Source organism: Bos javanicus, chromosome 10 (assembly GCF_032452875.1).
Source record: "Bos javanicus breed banteng chromosome 10, ARS-OSU_banteng_1.0, whole genome shotgun sequence".
NCBI classification, from domain to species: Eukaryota; Metazoa; Chordata; class Mammalia; order Artiodactyla; family Bovidae; genus Bos; species Bos javanicus.
In genome coordinates, this window is record NC_083877.1 from 45,055,429 (window position 1) to 45,077,871 (window position 22,443).

At 36.8% G+C, this 22,443-nt stretch overlaps 2 protein-coding genes across 5 annotated transcripts in view; one reads left to right on the forward strand and one right to left on the reverse strand.

Annotated features, from left to right (window-relative positions):
- Positions 1-22,443, reverse strand: part of ZNF609 (zinc finger protein 609) — a 209,677-nt gene that overhangs the window by 138,940 nt on the left and 48,294 nt on the right. The window lies entirely within an intron of this gene.
- Positions 9,942-11,132, forward strand: LOC133256169 (ribosomal protein eL22-like). Its single transcript, XM_061431001.1, has one exon. The coding sequence runs from the start codon at positions 9,985-9,987 to the stop codon at positions 10,351-10,353; it is 369 nt and encodes a 122-aa protein (XP_061286985.1). The 5' UTR covers positions 9,942-9,984; the 3' UTR covers positions 10,354-11,132.

Here is a 22,443-nt window from a genome sequence, read left to right on the forward strand (position 1 = left end):
TTCCACTGATTTGTGAAGCAGACTCAGAAGTTATTTGATCAAAAATGGAAGAGAAAAGTATTCTAGGCAGAGAAAAAAATTATATACAAAGGCACGACTGTATAAAACAATAGGAGGTATAAAACCCCATGGCATGTCTAGGGAAATGCAAGTATTTTGGTATGTCTGAAATAGAGGAGGAGTGGTAGAAGATGAAACTAGGAAAAATCAGAAATGGGATTCTGAAGGACTGTAGGTCTTAGAGGAAAAGAGAGGATATTTTCAAGTGGAGTAATTCACAGGACTTCTGACTCTGGATAAGTGAAAAGGAGACAATCTAGGACAATTTACTTTTTCAGATTCAACAACTGAATGGATATGCATTAAGCATCACCAAGATATAGAATACTACTAGACAATCAAGTTTAAGTAGAAAGATATGTTTTAGATATGTTGATTAAAATATAATGAGTACTAGACTATAGTACATGGAACCTTGAAAAGTGACAATATTTAAATTCTATTCAGAATTACAGGGCTGACATTCCATTAATGATGTGAAAAATAACAGTGAGGAATATTAAGTTAGGAATAACATTCTCATAGATGTAAGAGCCTGAAATAGGTTATCATTTCTTCATCCATTTCTCAAAAAAACTACTTGTAAAACAATTCCAGTGAATTCTGGCAAAAATTATATTTCAAATTTTGCCCAAGAGACCTATAAATAATGCAAGGCAAGTTCAAAGTCTGAGAAAGGATAGCTTTAGACCACTATTAAGCTTCCCTAGTCTCATATAGCATAGAAAATATATACTGGGGAATAAGTTCTGGGCTCACCTTTCTCAGGAGAGAAACAATCTAGAGAGAAGAAATAAACTGATGAGAAAAAAAGTCACAGTTCACTAAATAGCAGGACCCAAAAGGCTAGGGCAAAGAGAAGAGATTCCATCTGGACAATTTCCTTTCCATGAAATCAGTTATCATCCCAGTGTAATGCATTTACAGTATTCCAATCCACCAAGTATTCTCCTTCCAAAGAAATGCAGCTCTTTTCTACTTTTCCATATATCCTATTTGATAAAAAATAGGAAGGAGAAAAAACTGGATTTTGCTTCGCTGCTAGACTTGAGTTTTTTAAATCTATATTTAACAAACATCTGTCTCCATACAGATTAATGGCCTATTCTAGATTACTAAACACAAAGCCATCAACAATTGACAAAAAGAAAAGAGGTAGTTAGCATCAGTGTTAGATTGCTTTAAATTAGAATCTTTTTTAAAAAACATTTTAAAAAACTGAACCATAGTTAATTTACAATGTTCTGTTAGTTTCAGGTATACAGAAAAGTGATTCAGCCACACACACACACCCCTATTCTTTTTTCAGATTCTTTTCCATTACAGCTTGTTTGTTATATTACTATAAGACATTTAATATAGTCCCCTGTACTATACAATAGGTCTTTGTTGTTTATCTATTTTGATATAGACTAGTGTATAGCTGTTAATCCCAGACTCCTACTTTATCCCTTCCCCTGTCTTTTCTTTGGTAACCAGATTTATTTTCTATGAGTCTTTGTTTTGTAAATAAGTTCACTTGTTTCATTTTTTTAGATTCCATTTGTGATACAGATTCCATATAAGTGCTATCATATGATATTTGTCTTTCTCTACCTGACATACTTCACTTAATATGATAATTTCTAGGTCCATCCATATTGCTGCAAACGGCATTATTTCTTTCTTTTTTATGGCTGAGTAATATTCCACATCTTTATCTATTCATCAGTCAATAGACATTTAGGTTACTTCCACATTATGATTATTATAAATAGTGCTGCTATGAACACTGGAGTCCACATCTCTTTTCAAATTAAGAGTTTTGTCTGGATATATGCCCAGGACTGGTATTGCAGCATCATATGGCAAGTCTGTTCTCCACAGTGACTGCTCCAATTTACAAAGTAAATTGTAAACAGAATCTCCTATTTTGACCAGCCTTCTCTCCTGCCTTCAAATCTGCATAAAGCCCTGCATATTCCTACCTCTCCAAGAACATACACTCTAGGGAAGAAAAGATGAGGATGGGGGAAGATAAAATAATTTTTCTGTAATGAATTATAAGGCCTAGGAGAAATGCAGACAGCTAACACCACAAACCAACTGGTAATAAAAATCTTCTCTTTACAGACAAAACTAAAAAAAATTAAACTCTCCAGCCTCTGCCTATAGTCAAATTTACTAATAAACACTGATAATCTAATAAACCAACCTATTAATATGAACTAAAGCAAAAGCCTTTGTTTTGATATAAATATCAAAAGCAGTATTTTGATGAAGAATCATCAAAATTTTCCAAAATTTAGAAATGTCAATATGGTAATATCTTGTGTTCTATGTTGACACATAGCTTAGAGATCTAACAGTAGATCATAACATAATGCTTAAATACCTCAACATTAGAAACAGTTCTGAGAGAAATATAACCGATCTGAAAAACAATTTTCACCTCCTACTGTAACAAAGGAATATTAACCTAACCAGAACACTGCTCTAGAGTATCACTCTCAATTAGGGTGATATCATCCCTGAGGAGACAAAAAAAAAACAAAAACAAAAGATATTATTGTAACAGTCTGTGTTCCACCAAGGCATCAATATACAAAGAGATAGCAATCTCTGGTATTAAAATATCATGGAGAGGAAGGCAAGTAGGGAAAAAAGTATCAAAAAAGGCTCCTTAGGAAACAATCATGAAGAAAAAGGTTGAGAAATACTGTTTACAAACCTATTCTCCAATGGGCCAAAGAGTAAATATTCTAAGCTTTGAAGACTGTACAGTCTGTCACTATTCAATTCTCCCACTGTAGCATGAAAACAGTCATAGATGATACATCAAAGGGGTAGGTATGGCTGTGTATCAATAAAATATTATTTATGGACAATATGAATTTGAATTTCCTATAATTTTCACATCACAAAATATTTTTTATTTTTTTCACCATTTAAAAATGTAAAAATCAACCCAAATGTCTATTAACTGATGAATAGATAAATAAGATGGGATATACCCACACAATGGAATACTATTTAGCAATAGGAAGAAGAAAGTTTTGAGACTATAATGTGAATGACCTTTGAAAACATTATGCTAAGCGGAAAAAGCTAGTCCCAGAATATCACATATTTACTGTATAATTTCATTTATATGAAATGTCCAAAATAGGTAAATATATACAGACAGAAAGATTAGTGGTTACCTTGGGTTAGAGTGGCTAGGGTAGGGTGAGGGTTGGCAAAATGGGTCTGAATGCTAAAGGGTACTATGCTTCTTTTAGGGGGTGATCAGATCAGATAAAATTAGATAGTGGTAAACTATTCTGTGAATATATTAAAATCATTTAATTGAATGTTCTAAATGGCTGAAGTTTATGTTATGTGAATTATATGTCAATAAAGCCGTTTTAAAAAAAAAAGTTAAAACCATTCTTAGCTCAGACTACAAAAACAGGCAGTGTCTCTGATTTGGCCTGTAGTCTGTGGTCTGCCAACCACTGTTAGAGATATAGCAGTTTAGTAAATATGATCTTAAGGGAAGTAAATATAAACTAACATCTCAGATATCAGACATTCTGATTAAAAGAAGAAAGATTTTTCATAGCCCTGTAGGAAAAGCAAATGCTACACACAGCCAGTCTACCCTAAGAACTGCTCTTTAGGCTACCATTCACACTCAATAAACCAGACAGATACTCAAACCTCACAGGGTATCAGAATCTTTAAGGGCTAGGGGGCTTAAGACAGACAGGTTGCAAGGCCTCACTGCTAGAGCTTCCAAGATGGTAGCTCTGGGATGAAAATGGAAATCTGCATTTCTCACAGGCTTCCATATGATGGTGACATTGTTGATCTGGGGCCCACACCCTAAAAACCATGGCCCTAAACTAATGGACTATACTAGTGAAATATTTACTATTGTTATATTTCAGTCCTATACCAGATACAAACATTTAAGGAAAAGTGAAGATATACCTTCTTTTATTCACTCCAGTAGATCTTGATTTCTGACTCCTAAAGCACTATAACAAATATTTTCTTTCAATGTGAAGTATGGCTATACGTAATCATAAAACCTCTTCTTCCTTCCTTAAAACTAAAGCTCGCTCTTCAGAAACCATCAGAGCCCGAGGTATATTTAATAATATTAGGCAGCAAAAGGAGGTGAAACAAAAAGAACCTAAACCAAAGAATCACTTAGAGCACAATCTCAACTGAAGAATCATGACTTTACCTACAGAAACAAGAACCTAGGGACAAGACCCATGGAGCAAGGAAATACAAAGTTCTACTGAACACCCTGCACCTTTTCACCTTCCTCCATCACCATTAAAAAGCATTACAGAAAAGGAAAAAAATGCATAACAGAATAACTCATGCTGAAAAATTCCAAATAATTTATGTAGCTACTCTGTCCTCAAGAAGGGACAGCACTTGGACTTTTGACTCAAATGTGTGCTATATAGGGTGACTTTGGTCAAAAGACTACAGAAATGGGGAGACGGGGAGTAACTTTACAGTGGAAAAACCTGACAAACCCTATCTCAGCTAGGGGAAAAAGGTCATCATCAACAGTGATAAATCATGTAAACAGTATTACCTTTGAAGTAATGGGATGAAAATGTTACTTTAGCACTCTGGTCCTTTCCCAAATCTGTAACTCCAGTCTAATCTTAAGGAAAAATATCAGATAAATACCAGCTGAGGGGCATTCTATAAAATTTGACAAATTTTTCAAGGTCATGAAAAACAAGGAAAATCTGAGAAATTTCCATATCTGGAATAATTGGAGGAGGAGACATAAAAAACTATATGCAATGTGATCTCCTGGATGGGATCCTGGAACAGAAAAAGGACATTTGGCAAAAACTAACGAAATCTGAATAAAGTAAGAAAATTAGTTGATAACAATGTTTTAATACTGCTTCAATAAGAACAATAAATATACCATATAAATTATTACAGAAGATGTTAATAGTAAAGGAATCTGGGATATATAAGAACTCTATACTATTATCAATTTTTATGTAAATCCGAAAATGCTCTAAAAGGTAAAGAAAGAATCACTGAAAAAGAAGGACCCCAAAACAAATCATATTTGACCAAGGTATCTTAAAGCTTTTGTATAAACAAAATAAAACAAACATATCAGAACAACTGGACAATCCTAATGTCCATGATAACTCTGAGCTAAAAAAAATCTTAATTCTTCTCACAACTCCAAGGAGCACTTAGAGGAAATAATTTATTACATCTTAAAAAAAATTTTATAGAGCCCAATTACAAGCCAGACATTGGAGATACACAGATGAGTAAGAGTCCTGCTGCTGCTGCGTCACTTTAGTCGTGTCCGACTCTGTGTGACCCCAGAGACGGCAGCCCACCAGGCTCCTCTGTCCCTGGGATTCTCCAGGCAAGAACACTGGAGTGGGTTGCCACTTCCTTCTCCAATGCATGAAAGTGAAAAGTGAAAGTGAAGTCACTCAGTCGTGTCCGACTCTTTGCGACCCCATGGACTGCAGCCTACCAGGCTCCTCCGCCCATGGGATTTTCCAGGCAAGAGTACTGGAGTGGGGTGCCACTGCCCTAAGAGTCCTGGTCCTTATCAAATAGCTCATAGACTGGGATGGGGGAGGTAAGAGAGGGGAGGGAATCAGACAAAAACAAAAATTACAATAGAATAAAACAAATCAGTGCCATAATAAAGTGCAAAACAATCCTGGGAGCAAAGAAAAAGGATACTCATTTGCAATCTGTTCGCTGGAGAAGAACAGGCCTCAATTAATCTTTACTTTTATCTGGACAAAGTCAACTATAAAATACATTAATATTTACTTAATCTCCAAAGAATACAAACAGCTCATGCAGCTCTATGTCAAAAAACAAACAAACCACCAAATCAAAAAAAAAAATGAGCAGAAAATCTAAATAGACTTTTATCCCGAAAAGACATATAGATGGCCAAAAAGTAAGTTGTTCAACATCACTAAATTATCGGAGAAATGCAAATCAAAACTACAGTAAGCTTCCTCATAGTGATCAGAATAGCCATTATCAAAATGTCTATAAACAATAAATGCTGGAGAGGATGTGGAGAAAAGGGAATCCTCCTACACTGGTGGGAATGCTGGTGGGAATGTAAATTGGTACAATCATCATGGAGAACAGCATTGAGGCTCCTTAAAAAACTAAAAACAAAACTACCATATGATCCAGCAAACCCACTCCTAGGCATATATCCCAAGAAAAACATAATTTGAAAAGCTACATGCACCCCAATGTTCATTGCAGCAATATTTATAACAGCCAAGACACAGAAACAACCTAAATGTCCATCTGCAGAGGAATGGATAAAGATGTGATGCATACACAACAGAATACTACTCAACCATAAAAAAGAATGAAATAATGGCATTTGCAGTAAATGGATGGATCTAGAGATTTTTATATTAAGTGAAGTAAATCAGACTGAGAAAGTCAAATATATTATTTCACACATATGCAGAACCTAATTTTTTTAAATGATATAATTGAACTAATTTACAAAATGAAAAAAGACTCACAGATTTTGAAAACAAACCTATGGTTACCAAAGAGGAAATGTCGGGGGAAGGATATCAGGGGAAGGGATAAATTAGGAGCTAGGGATTAACATACACACACAACTATAAACAGAATAGATAACCAACAAGGATCTATACAGTAGTTCCACAGAGAACTCTACTCAATATGCTGTAATAACTTATATGGGAAAATAATCTGAAAAAGAACAAAAAAAATTCCTTTTTTTAATGCATATATGTATATGCATAACTGAATCACCATGCTGTACAGCCAAGACTAACAGAACATTGTAAATCAACTATACTCCAATAAAATTATATACATTTACCAAATAAAGAGAGAGAAAGCTCCAACATGCTCCCTGAGGCTTAGGATAACTGATGAACAGATTATTGGTTATCAAGTAATTTTAGGCAGTATAAGCTTCGAAAATAAATCATGTATCAAACAGCTTTTTTTTAAAGTTTGAGAAAGAGACAGAGAAAGAGAAAGAAACAGTGAAATCTCCCTGTCCTCAAAAAACTTTATTTATAGCTTTTAAGTGAACTTGAAAACAAGAAATTCTGAAAAAGTAAATGTCTACATATTTTTCCATAGGGAGACTTGTAACACTCATATATAGTCATGAGAAGTGCTAACAGTGAAAGCACAAACTTATCTAGTTTCCTTAATATATAGTCATAATCACTGCCCTCTTTTCCTATTCCTAACATCCCCTTCCCCATTTCACCTAGTTTGAATTAGGGGTGACAATAATTCAAAAGTTCTCAGTGATGATAATTAACAATACAGGTATAAGACTTATAACTCTCTAAACATTTCTTCTTTCTATCCAAATTCTACCCACTATTTGAGTCCCACTTTCTCTATAAATCAGTTTCCTCATACCCTTCCACTGATCTTTCCTTTCCTTACATCACTTCTAATCTGTGTTACATAAGCTATCAATTTCCTGTTAACATAGATCTACTATTTCATGCGTTATGTCTCTCGGTAAGATGAGTTTCTTTGATATATACTGTGGTTTCCACTCTCAAAATTCACCTACTTACTGTATCTCTCATGGTTGCTCACAGAAACTAATTGTGGCTGATTTGAGCAAATGATGCAAGTGGGTGACTCACAGAACTCCCAGAAAGTCTGAAGAGTAAATCTCAGAAAACAAGTAGGCACAGGAAGAGGCTATACAACCAGAACCATTTACAAAATCGCGCCACACTATCAGTCTGGTAAGGACACCGCTGCTGCCACCCGTGAACCAGTGATGCAACTGGATATTGGATGGTGCTGTCACCAGCACTGTAAACAACCTTCCACTACTCCTGGGCATCAGGGGCTGACTGAAAACACCAGGGGTGACGTCCTCAGCTGGTGAGGCCTGCGTCAGGCCTCAAGCCCTTATTGCTAACAGAGCTAGTAGAGTTAAGCACGTGGCATTTTCTGATTTTACAGTAGACACTGGTCTTATAAGGTGAGGAAATCCCCCCAATGGCTGGAGGTTCAGATAACTGGTAGCAGTAAAAAAGGACAAATGTCATTAGATGTATGAATTATTTCATCTTCCAAAGTATTAAATGCATATTTATATAAAATAATACTTTCTAAATAAAGTTTCTTAGGAGAAAGTAAAAATTACATTTAATCAAAATAACACAAGTATTACAAAAATAAGTAACAACAAGTATTTTATATATGGATGATGATATTTGACCTTTCTTAGTAACCTAAATCTAAATATCAGTACTGTCATCCAGTCAAAGCAGCAGCATTTACACCCAACAGAAGCATAGGGACAAACAATTCTGTACTAAAATGGAGAAGACAGGGAATTCTCTGGCGGTCTAGTGGTTAGGATTCCATGCTCTCACTGCCAAGGGCCTGGGCTCAATTCCTGGTCAGGGAACTAAGATCCCCGTATGCCGCGCAGCAAGGCCAAAACAAAACAAAAGCGGAGAAGACAGATCTGATAAATAAAAAAGTCTAGCAGCTCTCTCACGATTTCATCTATCATTTTTAAAAACTTGCATGTCAGATACTGGAGATGCAGAAAGACGCTTCGAGTCTAATAACAGAAAAAGACATGAAAACTGAATGTAATACAATGTTATGTTACTAAATACTGTCATGAGATGTTCAAAGGAAAGATGCCAGGGTAGGGGACACAAAGTCAGAAAAGGCTTGTTGAAGAGGTATTCTTAAATATCTTGAATGATGAGGTGGCTAGCACAGAAAAAAAAAAAAAAAGCAAAGCAGGGAGAGAAGAAATAAAATTAAAATACCACTCTAACACAAGAAAGCCCTAATTCAACTTATTGCACCAAACACTGTTTTAAACAGAGGTGAAAATAAGTTTATACAAATGCATATCAAAAACAAGAAAGATGTCAGTCAAGGTGGAACACTGGGATTTATTTCCCTAAGAACAAATGCTAAAATGTGGATACATAGACTGCAAAACAAAAAAAAGTAAAAAAACTATTTCCCTAACCCCACCCACTTGCAATTCTCTTATCAAGAGATGGAATTCAGCTTCTTTACCACTTTAATCTGTGTTGTCCCTGTGATTTCCTTTGGCTAAAAGAAACTGAGGAAGCAAAGCACTGCCAACTCTCTCTCTGGGCACTTTTCAAGAGGCCTGGTACACATCTCACACTTCCTCTTGGAGAGGGGGATAACTACCAAGTGAATAACTCCCAGACAGCCTGCTACAGAATATAAAACCAATGGAGAAGGTGGCCCAGTTGTCCCAACCAAGGTAAGCCAAGTCTGGCCCAGATCACCAGAAAGAAAGAAAGTGAAAGTGAAAGTGAAAGCCGCTCAGTCCTGTCCAACTTCTTGTGACCCCATGGACTATGCAGTCCATGGAATTCTCCAGGCCAGAATACTGCAGTGGGTAGCTTTTCCCTTCTCCAGGGGATCTTCCCAACCCAGGGATCGAACCCAGGTCTCCCACGTTGCAGGCTAATCTTTACCAACTTAGCCACAAGGGAAGCCCAAGAATACTGGAGTGGGTAGCCTATCCCTTCTCCAGCAGATCTTGCCGACCCAGAAATTAAACCAGGGTCTCCTGAATTGCAGGTGGATTCTTTACCAACTGAGCTACCAGGGAAGCCCAGAACCTAGCCTAAATGGCTAACCCTCAGAATTAAAAAAAGAAAAAGCTAAGTAAATAATGGTTGTTTCAAGCCATTAAGTTGGAGTGCTTGTTATACAGCAAAAGGCAGCTGAGATTACAGGTAACTGAAACAATGGGTTTGGAGAATATGTGGACTGTAAATTTCTAAAATAAAAGGTGTATATTCACTATTATGGAGCTTCTAAAGTAGGGAACTGATAAGTAAGAAATTTCAGCTCTCTCTCATCGCGCGGCAAGCCTTCAAGATGGTGCCGAAGAAAGACAAGAAGCCTAAGAAGTCAACCTGGAAGTTTAATTTGGATCTTACTCATCCAGTAGAAGATGGAATTTTTGATTTGGGAAATTTTGAACAGTTTCTGTGGGAGAAGGTTAAAGTGAATGGAAAAACTGTAAATCTTGGGAATGTCGTTCACATTGAACGCTTCAAGAATAAAATCATAGTCATTTCTGAGAAGCAGTTCTCTAAAAGGTATTTGAAGTACCTTACCAAAAAATACCTTAAAAAGAACAATCTTCGTGATTGGCTTCGTGTGGTTGCATCTGACAAGGAGACTTATGAGCTTCGTTACTTCCATATTAGTCAAGATGAAGATGAATCTGAGTCTGAGGACTAGATGATGCCATCCTTCACAGGGCTTTGCTTGCTAATAAAACTTATTAAGCATACAAAAGAAACATCTTGAAATGGACCTTTAGCTTATCAGTGAATAAAAAACATTACTCTGTATGTTAAACATTCATCTTTATTTAAGTGTATGCTGTTTATATAGTGCTGGCTTTCCTTTAAGACTTTTTTATATTTTTATTGGAGTGTAGTTGATTTACAATGTTGTGTTAGTTTCAGGTATATAGCAAAGTGAATGAGTTATACATAGATATCCACTCATTCTTTTGTCATATAGACCATTACAGAGTACTGAGTAGAGTTCCCTGTGCTATACAGTTTTTTAGTTATATGCTAAGTTGCTTCAGTTGTGTCCAACTATCTGCAAACCCACGGACTGTAGCCAGCCAGTCTCCTCTGTCCATGGGATTCTTCAGGCAAGAATACTGGAGTGGGTTGCCATTTCCTACTCTTATCTGTTTTATGTATAGTAGTGTGTACATGCCAGTGTCAATCTCCCAATGTATCCTTCTCCCCTGTATCCTCTGGTAATCCTAAGTTTGCTGCATCTGACTTCCATTTTGTAAATAACCCTTTGTCCACCTCCCCCCCACCCCAAATACTTTGTATAAGCAATATTTAAATAGCTTATAGCTGGTGGAATTTCAGGATTTATCTAATGTACTGGTTTTACTGATGCCTCAAGTTAAAAGTATATAGCAAAAACACAATTGGGTGTAACTATATAATAAAATATATAGATTTGATCCAAAAAAAAAAAAAAAGAAATTTCAGATTTCCTCAACAGTGTATTTCAGAAAATGTCCATAGCCCCGATATTTAAAAAGTGGGCCAGAGGTACCCTGAAAAGTTTGCTGTTTAGTCACTACGTCGTGTCTGACTCTTTTGCAACCCTATGGACTACAGCCCTCCAGGCTCCTCTGTCCATGGGATTTCCCAGACAAGAATACTGGAGTGGGTTGCCATTCCCTTCTCCAGGGAATATGTCCAACCAAGGAATTGAACTTGCTTCTCCTGCATTGGCAGGTGGTTTTTTTTTTTTTTTTTTTTTTTTAACCACTGAGCCACCTGGGAAGCCCATCCTGAAAAGTGTAAATGCTCAAATATTCAACAATAGAATTGCTAATAAATCGTGGTTTATTATCACAATGGACTACTATGGATCAATCAAAGTGAATAAACTACAACTACATGCAATAACGTATATGACTTTGATAGGTTCCAAAGTGTATGACCCCTGGATTTCCCTGGCAGTCCTGTTGTTGAGGCTTTGCACTTCCACTGTAGGAGGGCCAGGTTCAATTCCTGGTCAGGAAACTAAGACCCTACATGTCAAAAAAAAAAAAAAAAAGGCATGACTCTCCATTTATATAAAAATACATTGTAGGTGGGAATGTAAATTGGTATAGCCACTGTGGAAAACAATATGGAGGTTTCTCAAAAAAACTATAAATAGAACTCCCAGAGGGACCTCCCTAGCAGTCCAGTGGGTATGGGTTCAATCCCTGGTCAGGAAACTTAAGGCTCACAGGCCTTGTGGCCAAAAACATAACAGAGCACTATTATAAGAAATTCAATAAAGACTTTAAAAATGGTCCACATGAAAAAAATCTTAGAAAAAGAACTACCATATGAACCAGCAATTCCACTCCCGGGTACACATCTGAAAAAAATGAAAACATTAGCTTGAAAAGATACACACATCCCAATGTTTATAGCAGCATTATTTACAATAGCCAAGATATGGAAGCAACCTAAGTGTCCCTTAAGAGATGAACAGACAAAGATGAGGTGTATAAATACATACACACACACACACACACACACACACACACATACACACACTGGACTACTATTAATACTAAGAAGAAATAAAGTTTTACTATTTGCAACAACATATATGGATTGGAGTGTGTTACACTAAGTGAAATAAGCCAGAGAGACAAATACTGTACAATATCACTTACACGTGGAATCTAAAAAATAAAAAGAACTAGTGAATATAATAAAAAAGAAACAGATTGACATATATAGAGAACAGTGGTTATTAGTGAAGAGGAGTAGAGAGGAGGGAGTAAGATATGGGCAGGGGATTAAGAGGTACAAATTACTATGCATAAAATAAATAAGTGACAAATATATATTGTGCAACCGAAGGAATACAGCCAGTATTTTATAATAACTAAAAATGGAGCATAACCTTCAAAAATTGTCATTCACTATGTGGTAACATTGTACATCAAATACACTTCAACTAAAAAAAAATTTTAAATAGGCAAAATTAATGTATGCTGTTTGAAGTCAGAATAGTGGTTAGCCTTAGAGGACTTATGACTAGAAAACAGCACAAGGGAAGTTTCCAGGGGCTAGTAATGTTCTGTTGCTTGATCTCCAAGCTAGTTACATGAGTGTGTTCAAATTGAGAAAATTCATTGAACTGTATATTTGTCAATCTGTAAGCTGTAAACTTACAACTAGTGCATTTTTTCTATGTATAATAACATGGTTTTTTTTAGTTATATATTATTCTATATGATTGATAATTATTACCTCTATATACTTACATATATTGTTGTACTCCCAAATGTTGTTAAAAACTTCAAATATACAGAAAGAAGAGTATATATTGGTGCATCATGATTGGTATCTTTACTGATCTGTCCTTCAACTCAAAACTTCTTATCCAAATATACAGCTGTATTGTTGTTTATCCCTAGTCCACCACTTCCTAGTATAAATATAAGCACTTATCAAACCTAAAGAATTCGGGGAGAAAAATCAGAAAAACAGGAACAAGCATGGTTTAACTACTTGTGTACATGACATCTCCCACAGCCCTCACTGGAATTAAAGACTCTTTCACTCTACTTGGTACCTTCTTTTTTTTTTTTTAATTTGCTGTTTTCTTGAAGCAGTTAATCTGATACATGCAGACTGGGAATTGGGTTTCAAGTATTTCATTTACACACAATCAAAAGCAGTTTCTCTTCTAAAAATGAATAATCTAAAATGTAAAGAATATAGCTAGAGTTTGTACGCAGATGATAAGAAAGACTGAGGAGAGGAAAGAAGATAGGGGTTGAATATACAGGCATTCTCTCCTAAAGCAGGGACCTGGGTGGGCAGGGGGCTCTCACTTAGGAAAATTCCAATGGCCAAATTCAAAGGTATCAATTATATTTGTATATTTCATTTCCATATATTCATTCAATATTCACATGTATATACACATATATTTTTTCACATATATTCTGCGTTTTATTATCATTCCAAAGGTTACCATTCTTTGAGTTTTTCTTCTTTATTTGCTAAAATACTCATGCATTTTAGGGCAAAGAAATGTGAGACAACACTGAGAAAATGTGTTTAAACTACCAACATAGGTACAAACACCTACAGAGCACCTAATGATGTCGTCTATGGTATCACATTTCTCCAGCATTGCTATTCTAGAGGAAAAGAAAGGCAATGTTATACTTGTGAAGCTTACATAGGTTCTAATATTTCTCTTTTCATGTTTTAGATTGGAAGAGAACAAAAAATATTCTATCAATTAAGCCAGAACTGACACAAGACTCTAAACTTGAATAAATGAAGAGATTATGCCATGTTCTTGGGTGGTAAACAAATAATGTATAACGATAATGCAATGGCTTATTGCATTATTATAAAGACTGTTTCTCCCTCAAACTAAATTTATAAAGTCAATGTAATTCCATCAATAGCTGAATTGGATTTGAGGAAGAATAAAAAACATTTTGAAAGCTAATCTGAAAAGACTATTAGCACAACTTTTTCCTGTTACAATAGTCTAACTCTTACATGGCTCTGTTATACATTAAAAGACCTTTACATATATTAATGCTTTTACTCTTTACAATAATCTACTAATGTATATCATATCATAAACCTCATTTTACAGATAATACTAAGGTCTAGAGAATTTCAATGACTCATACTAAGTCGTTTAGCTAGTAAAGGTAGAAATATCAATAGCATTCCACTTGGCAAGTTGAACCTCCATGTTAAATTCTTAACTATCATGCTGTGCCTCCTCCTAGACAGTAGTTGTCTCACAGGCCTACAAAAGATTATGAAAAGTGAGGTATGATAATGTAATAGATGACTAGACTGACTAAGACAGCCCAGAAACAGACCAAATACATATAATAACTCAGATTATGATAAAGATGGCATCTCGAATCAATGAATAATAATCAGTAAATAATGAGAGCAACTGACTCTCCAACTGGATTTTAAAACACACAATATTAGATTCTCACAGGATACCTAAATAAATACTGGATGGTTTAAAAAACTTAAAGGAAAAAAAAAAACAGGTTAATATTGTTATAACCTTGGATGAGGAAGTCCTTTTTAAATTAGATACGAAATTCAGGAGTCATTAAAAAAAAAAAACCCACTTTTCAGATTTCATAAAATATAAACTTTCATTAAATAAAAAACATGTATAAGTAAACAAAAAAATTGATAGATGTCAATTCTCCCCTTAGCATAATTTTTATCAAAATCCTACCAAGGTTCTCTGTAGATACAGATAAACTAAGGCACTGGCCTTTCCATATAAATAACTAAAACAATCTCGACAAAGAAAAATAAAGTGGGAGGAATCACTGACCCTGACTGAAGGCAGAAGACATTCAGAGACATTTCACTGAAGAGGTTATGTGATGACAAACAAGTACACAAAAAATCTTCAATATTGTTAGTTACTAGGGAAATGCAAATTAAAATCACAATGAAACATTACTACACACTTATCAGAATGACTAAAGTAAAAACACTGCTAATACTGACAAGGATGTGGGGGAAAAAAAAAAAGGATCTCTCATCCATTGCTGGTAAGAATGTGAAGTGGTTCAGCCACTCTGGAAAAAATAACTCGGCAGTTTCTTAAAACATTAAACATACAATAACCATATGACCCAGCAATTGCACTATTGGGCATTTATCCCAAAGAAATAAAAACTTATGTTTGCAAATGCCTGTATATGAACATTCACCGCAATTTTTCCCATTGAAACCCCAAACTGGAAACAGTCCGGGGCTTCCCTGGTGGCTCGGTTGGCAAAGAATCCACCTGCAATGCGGGAGACCTGGGTTCGATCCCTGGATTGGGAAGATCCCCTGGAGGAGGGCATGGCAACTTACTCCAGTATTCTTGCCTGGAGAATTCCCATGAACAGAGGAGCCTGGCAGGTTGCAGTCCATTCGGTCACAGAGTTGGACATGACTGAGCAACTAAGCACAGCACAGCACGGGCAACAGTCCAAATGTCCTTCAACAGGTGACTGGTTAAACTGTGGCACACACACACCCATACCACAGAAACTCAGCAATAAAAAGGAATGAAGTACTGATACACACAACAACCCTGACGAATCTTGAGAGGATTACGCTGACTGTGGTGGTAGACTAAGTCAGAATCTTGATAGTGGTAGATAAACAAACCTACACATGCAATAAGATTGCACAGAAACAAGCAAAATCAAACAAATGTGAGCAAGACTGGTGGACTGTATCAATGTCATTATCTTGGTTGATATTATACTATAGTTTTGCAAAATGTTACTACTGGAGGAAAATGGGTAAAGTGTACAAGGAAATCTTTGTATTATTTAACTACATGTGACTCTAAATAATTATCTCAAATAAAATGTCAATTAAAAACAAAAGATAGGAACTTCCCTGGTGGTTCAATGGCTGAGAATTCATCTTCCAATGCAGCGGACACAAGTTCAGTCCCTAGTCAGGAAACTAAGATCCCATATGCTGCAGGGCAACTAAGCCCGCAAGTCCCAACTACTGAACCCACGCAACCTAAAGCCAACATGCCCACAAAGAAAGATACCAGGTGCCACAACTAAGACCTGATGCAGGCAGTAAATAAATAAATATTTTTTTAAAAATGCAAATGACAGAGAAGAAAATAGCTATAATAAATATAGTAGACAAAAACACATTAAAACTACACTGAAGGATTTTCTAAAAGATAAACTCAAAAGGAAGGGAAGAGGAGGAGACAACAGTTAACATTCTGGAATATAGAAAGCAAAGTACTGAAACACACTAAATCAACATAAGAATGATGACTACTAATCCTGCAATAGAGAAAACTTTCAACTATACCTATCACCATCACAGAAGTTTATCTCCAAGAGCTCAGGAACTGGTGGAGCCAGATAAACTCAAGCTGGGAGTGGGTAGGTGGTAGCCTGGTGATTTAGTCTAAATAAGGCTGGTTGAAAATTGTTTCAGAAACAATTATATCCTTAGTCCATCTTCTCACTCAGATACCCTCCCCAACTAAGAAGCCTAGAGATTTATTCTCTGGAAAGAGTCAAAGAGAGAATCTAGGGACTAGAGTACTTCAGGCATAGGGGAGGGCACAAGGAACATCTAATATAATGGGGTTAAATGTGGACTTAAGCATACTGATTGCTGAAGGCCGAGGCCCCAATCCTCTTTTTTCACTTGGACAAAGAAAGCTGGCAGTAGTCCTTACCTTGCAGGAGGATTACAAGAGGTTTTTCTAAGGAATCTGGTAAACTCATGAGGAAAGACCTAGAGATAATGAAATTTAGGGTTTGCCAACTTAATAACCGTCTCACTGTGAAGTTCACTATAATATGCTCTGCTGATGCACTCAGCTTCCAATCAGTGAATGTTCCATCCCAAAGATGTTTAAAACATGAGCAGACATCCAAGGACTATCAAATATCTGAGGAAAACCTTTTAAAAAAAGATAAGAGATAAAAAACCAGCACTTCATCAATGAGTCAACTGAGGCTTATATCAGCTAAAAATGAGATTAGTATTCACCACACTGCACAGCCCATCCACATGTTTAACAAATATTTAATGGGGCAAGTACTATGAAAGGTGCTTGGGAAACAAGGGTGAATAGAGCTTACAGTCTAAGATGGAGTCAGACGATAAACATTATAATAAAGTACACATTTTGTACACTGGAAGGAGATACATACTTTGAGAAAAAATAACGGGACTGGGTAAAGGAGTAAGCAGGAGGCAGTGCAGAGGCAGGTGCAAATTTAAAACCGAGTGACGTGAGTAAAAACTTGGAGATGAGGGACTTGATAATGCTGCGGTCTCTGAATTCTAGAAGCTGAAACTTGCAGTGTGAGAGCCCGAAACACACCTGAGATGTTCAAAGGAAAAGCTGGAGGGGAACTGAGAGGGGGAAAACGGGAGATAAGGTCATAAAGGCAAGGCAGGGAGAAGTACAGACCATGCACGGCGTTATGGACCACCAGATTTAACAGGATGAAACAAAGGGTCAGTGGAGGGTTCTGGGGAAGAAATCATAGTGACTGACAAGCTTTAATAGAATAACTATGGCTGATGTGCTAAGATTGCATGGAAGCAAGGGACATCAGTTAAAAGGCAAGACAGAATAGAGTATCCCAGAATTTTAGAACTGATAGAAGTATTGGAAATATCTTTTACCAAGTTTTTCATTTTAGAGATAAGGAAACCAAGGCCTAGGAAGTTAAACGAGTTTTCCAAAGTCATGTATAGTAAGTCCTCTACATACAAACCTTCAAGTTATGAACTTTCAAACAAACGAATGTGCCTTGTATGCCAGCTGTTGTACTGTATTCCTGTACTTTTCAAGGTACTGTACTGCAAGATTTAAAACAGTTTAGTTTTTGTGTTTGTTTTCTATGTATTATTTGTATGACAAGTATTATAAACCTAGTGCAGTTCTGTGCCAGATAGCTGAATGTGTCAGTTGGGTACCTAAGGTAACTGTTGGACTGATGAACAAACTGGACTTAGGAATGCGCTCTGGGAAAGGAACTTGTTTGAACGTAGGAGACTTACTGTATTAGACTCTGGAATGATACACTTTGCATTTGTGTAGCCTTTTCAGTGCTTTTAGGTCTATCATCTGATCTTGTGCTCAGCAATCCTTTGGGCAGTTCATTGGGTAGGTGATAGCTGACATCCGTTTACAAGACAGTTGGCCAAAATCAGGAACTATGTCTAGAATATCCACTCTCTCAGTACTAAATATAAAACTATTAACTGTCTATACAGGGAGTGAGTCTGCAATCACGCTAGTAACATCACAAAGTGGTAACTAATTCAGACCTTCAAGGAATAGAAATGACTTACTTTTACATGGTCTAATCCTGTGGCTCTACAGCCAAGACTACCAAATGTTGCCCCTGCATATTAGGTGGTGTGATGTTCATTACAAATTAGGAAAGAGAGTCAACAATTCTGCGGCAAATGGGAAACGGCGATTTTGTTCCCCATGATACTACGCGCTCAGATCTCTTCCTCTCCCCTTTCTTCTCCACCCAGTCTCATCCTGCAAGATCTTTTGCAGATTAGAAATCAGCTGATAAACAACTAATTCCCACAGGATAGTTCTTGATAACATAGCAAGGTATTATCTCTCTACAGGGGTATCTACTTTAATAGGAAACTCAAAACCTTTAAATCCCAAAGGAACTACAGTCAAGTTGGCAGGGAATGTTATAAGACCCTCCCAACATTTCATCAAATCACAGTAAATAAATTCAAATTCAACAACTGTTTATTGATGATCTACCACACTATCATAAAAATAAGGCATGATTCTTGCTCAGTGGAAGAAGACAACACAGAAAATATTAGCTTTTTAAAAACTGAATGTCTGCTATATAATAGGCACTAAGCTAGATGCTTTTAATATGCAATTTGAAACAAGTATTATATTGTATTTAATGTTCAATATATCATGGCCAGGATTACTATATCACTACCTTTATAACTACATTTAGTCTTTACTTCTGCTCTATGAAGTAATTATTAGTTTTACTTTAAGATAGGAAACTGAGGCTTAGAGATTGTGTGTATGTATTAGTTGCTTAGTCGTGTCCAACTCTTTGCAACCCTATGGTAGCCTGCCAGGCTGCTCTGTCCATGGAATTCTCCAGGCAAGAAGACTGGAGTGGATTGCCATTTCCTTCTCCAAAGGATCTTCCTGACTCAGGGATTGAGCCTTGATCTTCTGCGTTGCAGGCAGATTCTGAGCCACCACGGAAGCAAAGGCTTGGAGAAGCTGCATAATACGCTACTAACTAGCTAGGATTCAAACACAAGTCTGTATGATTTTTCAACGGATGTTATTAATACCTATACAATATTCAAACTCTCCATAATATTAACAGAAAGCTGTTTAATTTCACCTTGAAGCCTGAAGACTTGGCTAATAAGAATATGCCGAAAAAAAGTGACATTCAAGCTGGATGCTGAATGACAATTAATTTACCAAGTGGGAATCAAGTGGGTGAGAGTAGAGTTTGGTTTAGGTAAGAAATGAAAAATGTCTGAACAAAAAAGTGGAAATTAGTACAGAAAAGAGGGGACATAACAAGAGATACACAGGAAAGGGGCTCTCAAAGGGTCTTTGTGATACATCAGATGTGAGCACACAGGAAAAGGTAAGGGTGAATCAGGAGTTTTTAGTTTGGGCAAAAGGAAGGAAATAATCCCACTACTGAAACTGAGTAAGCATGATGTGGGCTTTAGGGACAATTTTGTTTTGGACATTGTGAGTTTGAATTATATTTGGGACAACCAAGTAAGGAAATGTTAGGTAGCTGGAAACCATGGCCTAACTTTAGAAAGAGGTCAGGGCAGAGGACAAGGATTTAGAGGTCCTTGCTGTGTATTCTTGCCTGGAGAATCTCAGGGACAGAGGAGCCTGGTGGGCTGCCGTCTATGGGGTCGCACAGAGTCAGACACGACTGAAGCGACTTAGCAGCAGCAGCAGCAGCTGTGACTACAGTAGTTTAAAAAATGAGAGCATAAGATTGACACATATGCTATCTGCTTATAAGGCCAGTCTTAACACCAAAGCCATACTGAACTTTGAAAATAAGCAGGGTCTTAACACATGCCCACAAATAAACATATGCTCAACACCTCTATCTTTAGATAAAAAAACTGAAGTTGTTGGCACAGAGGCTAAGAGGCTTTATCCAAGGACAATGACTTCAGTCGTTTTACCCTCAAATATGTATAGGGCAAACCAGACGTTTAAGAAATATCTAATGAAAAGAAAGCATTAATGAAGGGAGCACAGAGAATAAACCAAAATGTCCTAAGTTATATAATTTAAGTGGTAGAATGGGCACTAGAATTCAGGTGCTCTCAGTCTTTTGTACTTTACATTACACAGGTTTCTCCAAATACACACACACACTCACCTACCTCAAGGACTATTTGTTATGAAAAATAAAGTTCCCTGGTGGCCCAGTGGTTAGGATTTCAGGCTTTTACTGCTGTTGCCAGGTTTGATCCCTGGTAGGGGAACTGAGTTCCCATAAGCTTGGAGCAGTCAAAATTTTTTAAAATTTAAAAAATAAAAATACTCCTAAATCTCAAGAGCATAAATGTTCCCTTCAAAATTCCATTGTAGGGGCTTCCCTGGTGGTTCAGTGGTTAAGAATCCGCCTTGCAATGCAAGGGACACCAGTTCAATCCATGCTCTGGGAAGATCCTACATGCTGACACAGAGCATCAAGCCCGTGCACCACAACTACCGAGCTTAAGCTCTAGAGCCTGTGAGCCACAACTACTGAGCCCACTCGCTGCAATTACTAAAGTCCAAATGCCTTGAGCCTGTGCTCCACAACAAGAGAAGCCACTGCAGTGAGAAGTCCTTGAACTGCAACTAGACAATAGCCCCCACTCACCACAACCAGAGAAAGCCCACATGCAGCAACGAAGACCCACCACAGCCACAAAATTAAATAAATAAATAAAGCTAAAAAAGCCTCAATGTCCATTAACAGATGAATGGGTAAAGAAGATGTGTACATATATACAATGGAATACTACTCACCCATTAAAAAGGATAAAATCGCCATTCGCAGCAACATGGATAGACCTAGAGACTATCATAGTAAGTGAAGTAAGTCTGACAGATAAAGACAAATACCATGATATTACTTATACACAGAAAGGAAAAAAAAAAAAGGCACAAATGAACTTATTTACAAAACAGAAACAGACTTAGAGAATTTACGGTTACCAGCAGGGAAGGGAGGCAGAGAGGGACAGATGGGAGCTTGGGATTGACATGTACACACTGCTATATTTAAAACAGATAGCCAACCAGGACCTACTATACACCTTAGAGAACTTTGCCCAATATTCTATAATAACCTAAATGGGAAAAGAATGTGAAAAAGAAAAACAAATTTCATCAAAAGAATAAAATACTTGAGAATAAATTTAACAAAAATGTAAGACTTGTATTCTGAAAACCACAAAACATCATTGAAAGAAACTAAACATCTAAATAAATGGAAAAATATCCCATGTTCATGAACTGGAAAACTGTTAAGACTGCAATACTCTGTAAATTATGTGACAAATTCAATTCACTATAAAATCCTAGCTAGCTTTTTTTGTTTGTTTGTGGAAATCAACAAGCTGATTCTACAATTCCTATGGCAATGCAAGGGAGTCAGAATCCAAAAACTCTTAAAAAGAAGAACAAAGTTAGAAAATTCACAACTCCTGGTTTCAAAGCTTACTATACAGCTATAGTAACTGGGACTTCCCTGGTGGTCCAGTGGCTGGGAATCTGCCTTGCAATGCAGGGGATGCAGGTTCAATCCCTGGTCGGAGAACTAAACTCCCACATGCCATGGGGCAACTAAGCCTGCACACCACAAATACTAAGCCCACACACTTGAGTCCAAGCCCACGCACCAAAACAAAAGATCCACATGACACAACAAAGATCCCACGTGTGCCACAACTAAGACCCAACAGGGCCGAATAAATAAATAAAATTTACAAAAAAAAACTGTGGTCATCAAGATGGTTCTACTAGTATAAGGATAGACACAGAAATTTGTGGAACAGAATAGAGAGCTCAGATAAAAACCCATACATTTATGGTCAGTTAGCTCTCTTCTCGGAGAAGGCAATGGCACCCCACTCCAGTATTCTTGCCTGGAAAATCCCATGGATGGAGGAGCCTGGTGGGCTGCCGTCTATGAGGTCTCAAAGAGTCGAACACGACTGAAGC

Excerpts from the sequence above, each read along its gene's own strand:
- LOC133256169 (XM_061431001.1), top strand. The coding sequence starts at position 9,985 with ATGGTGCCGAAGAAAGACAAGAAGCCTAAGAAGTCAACCTGGAAGTTT.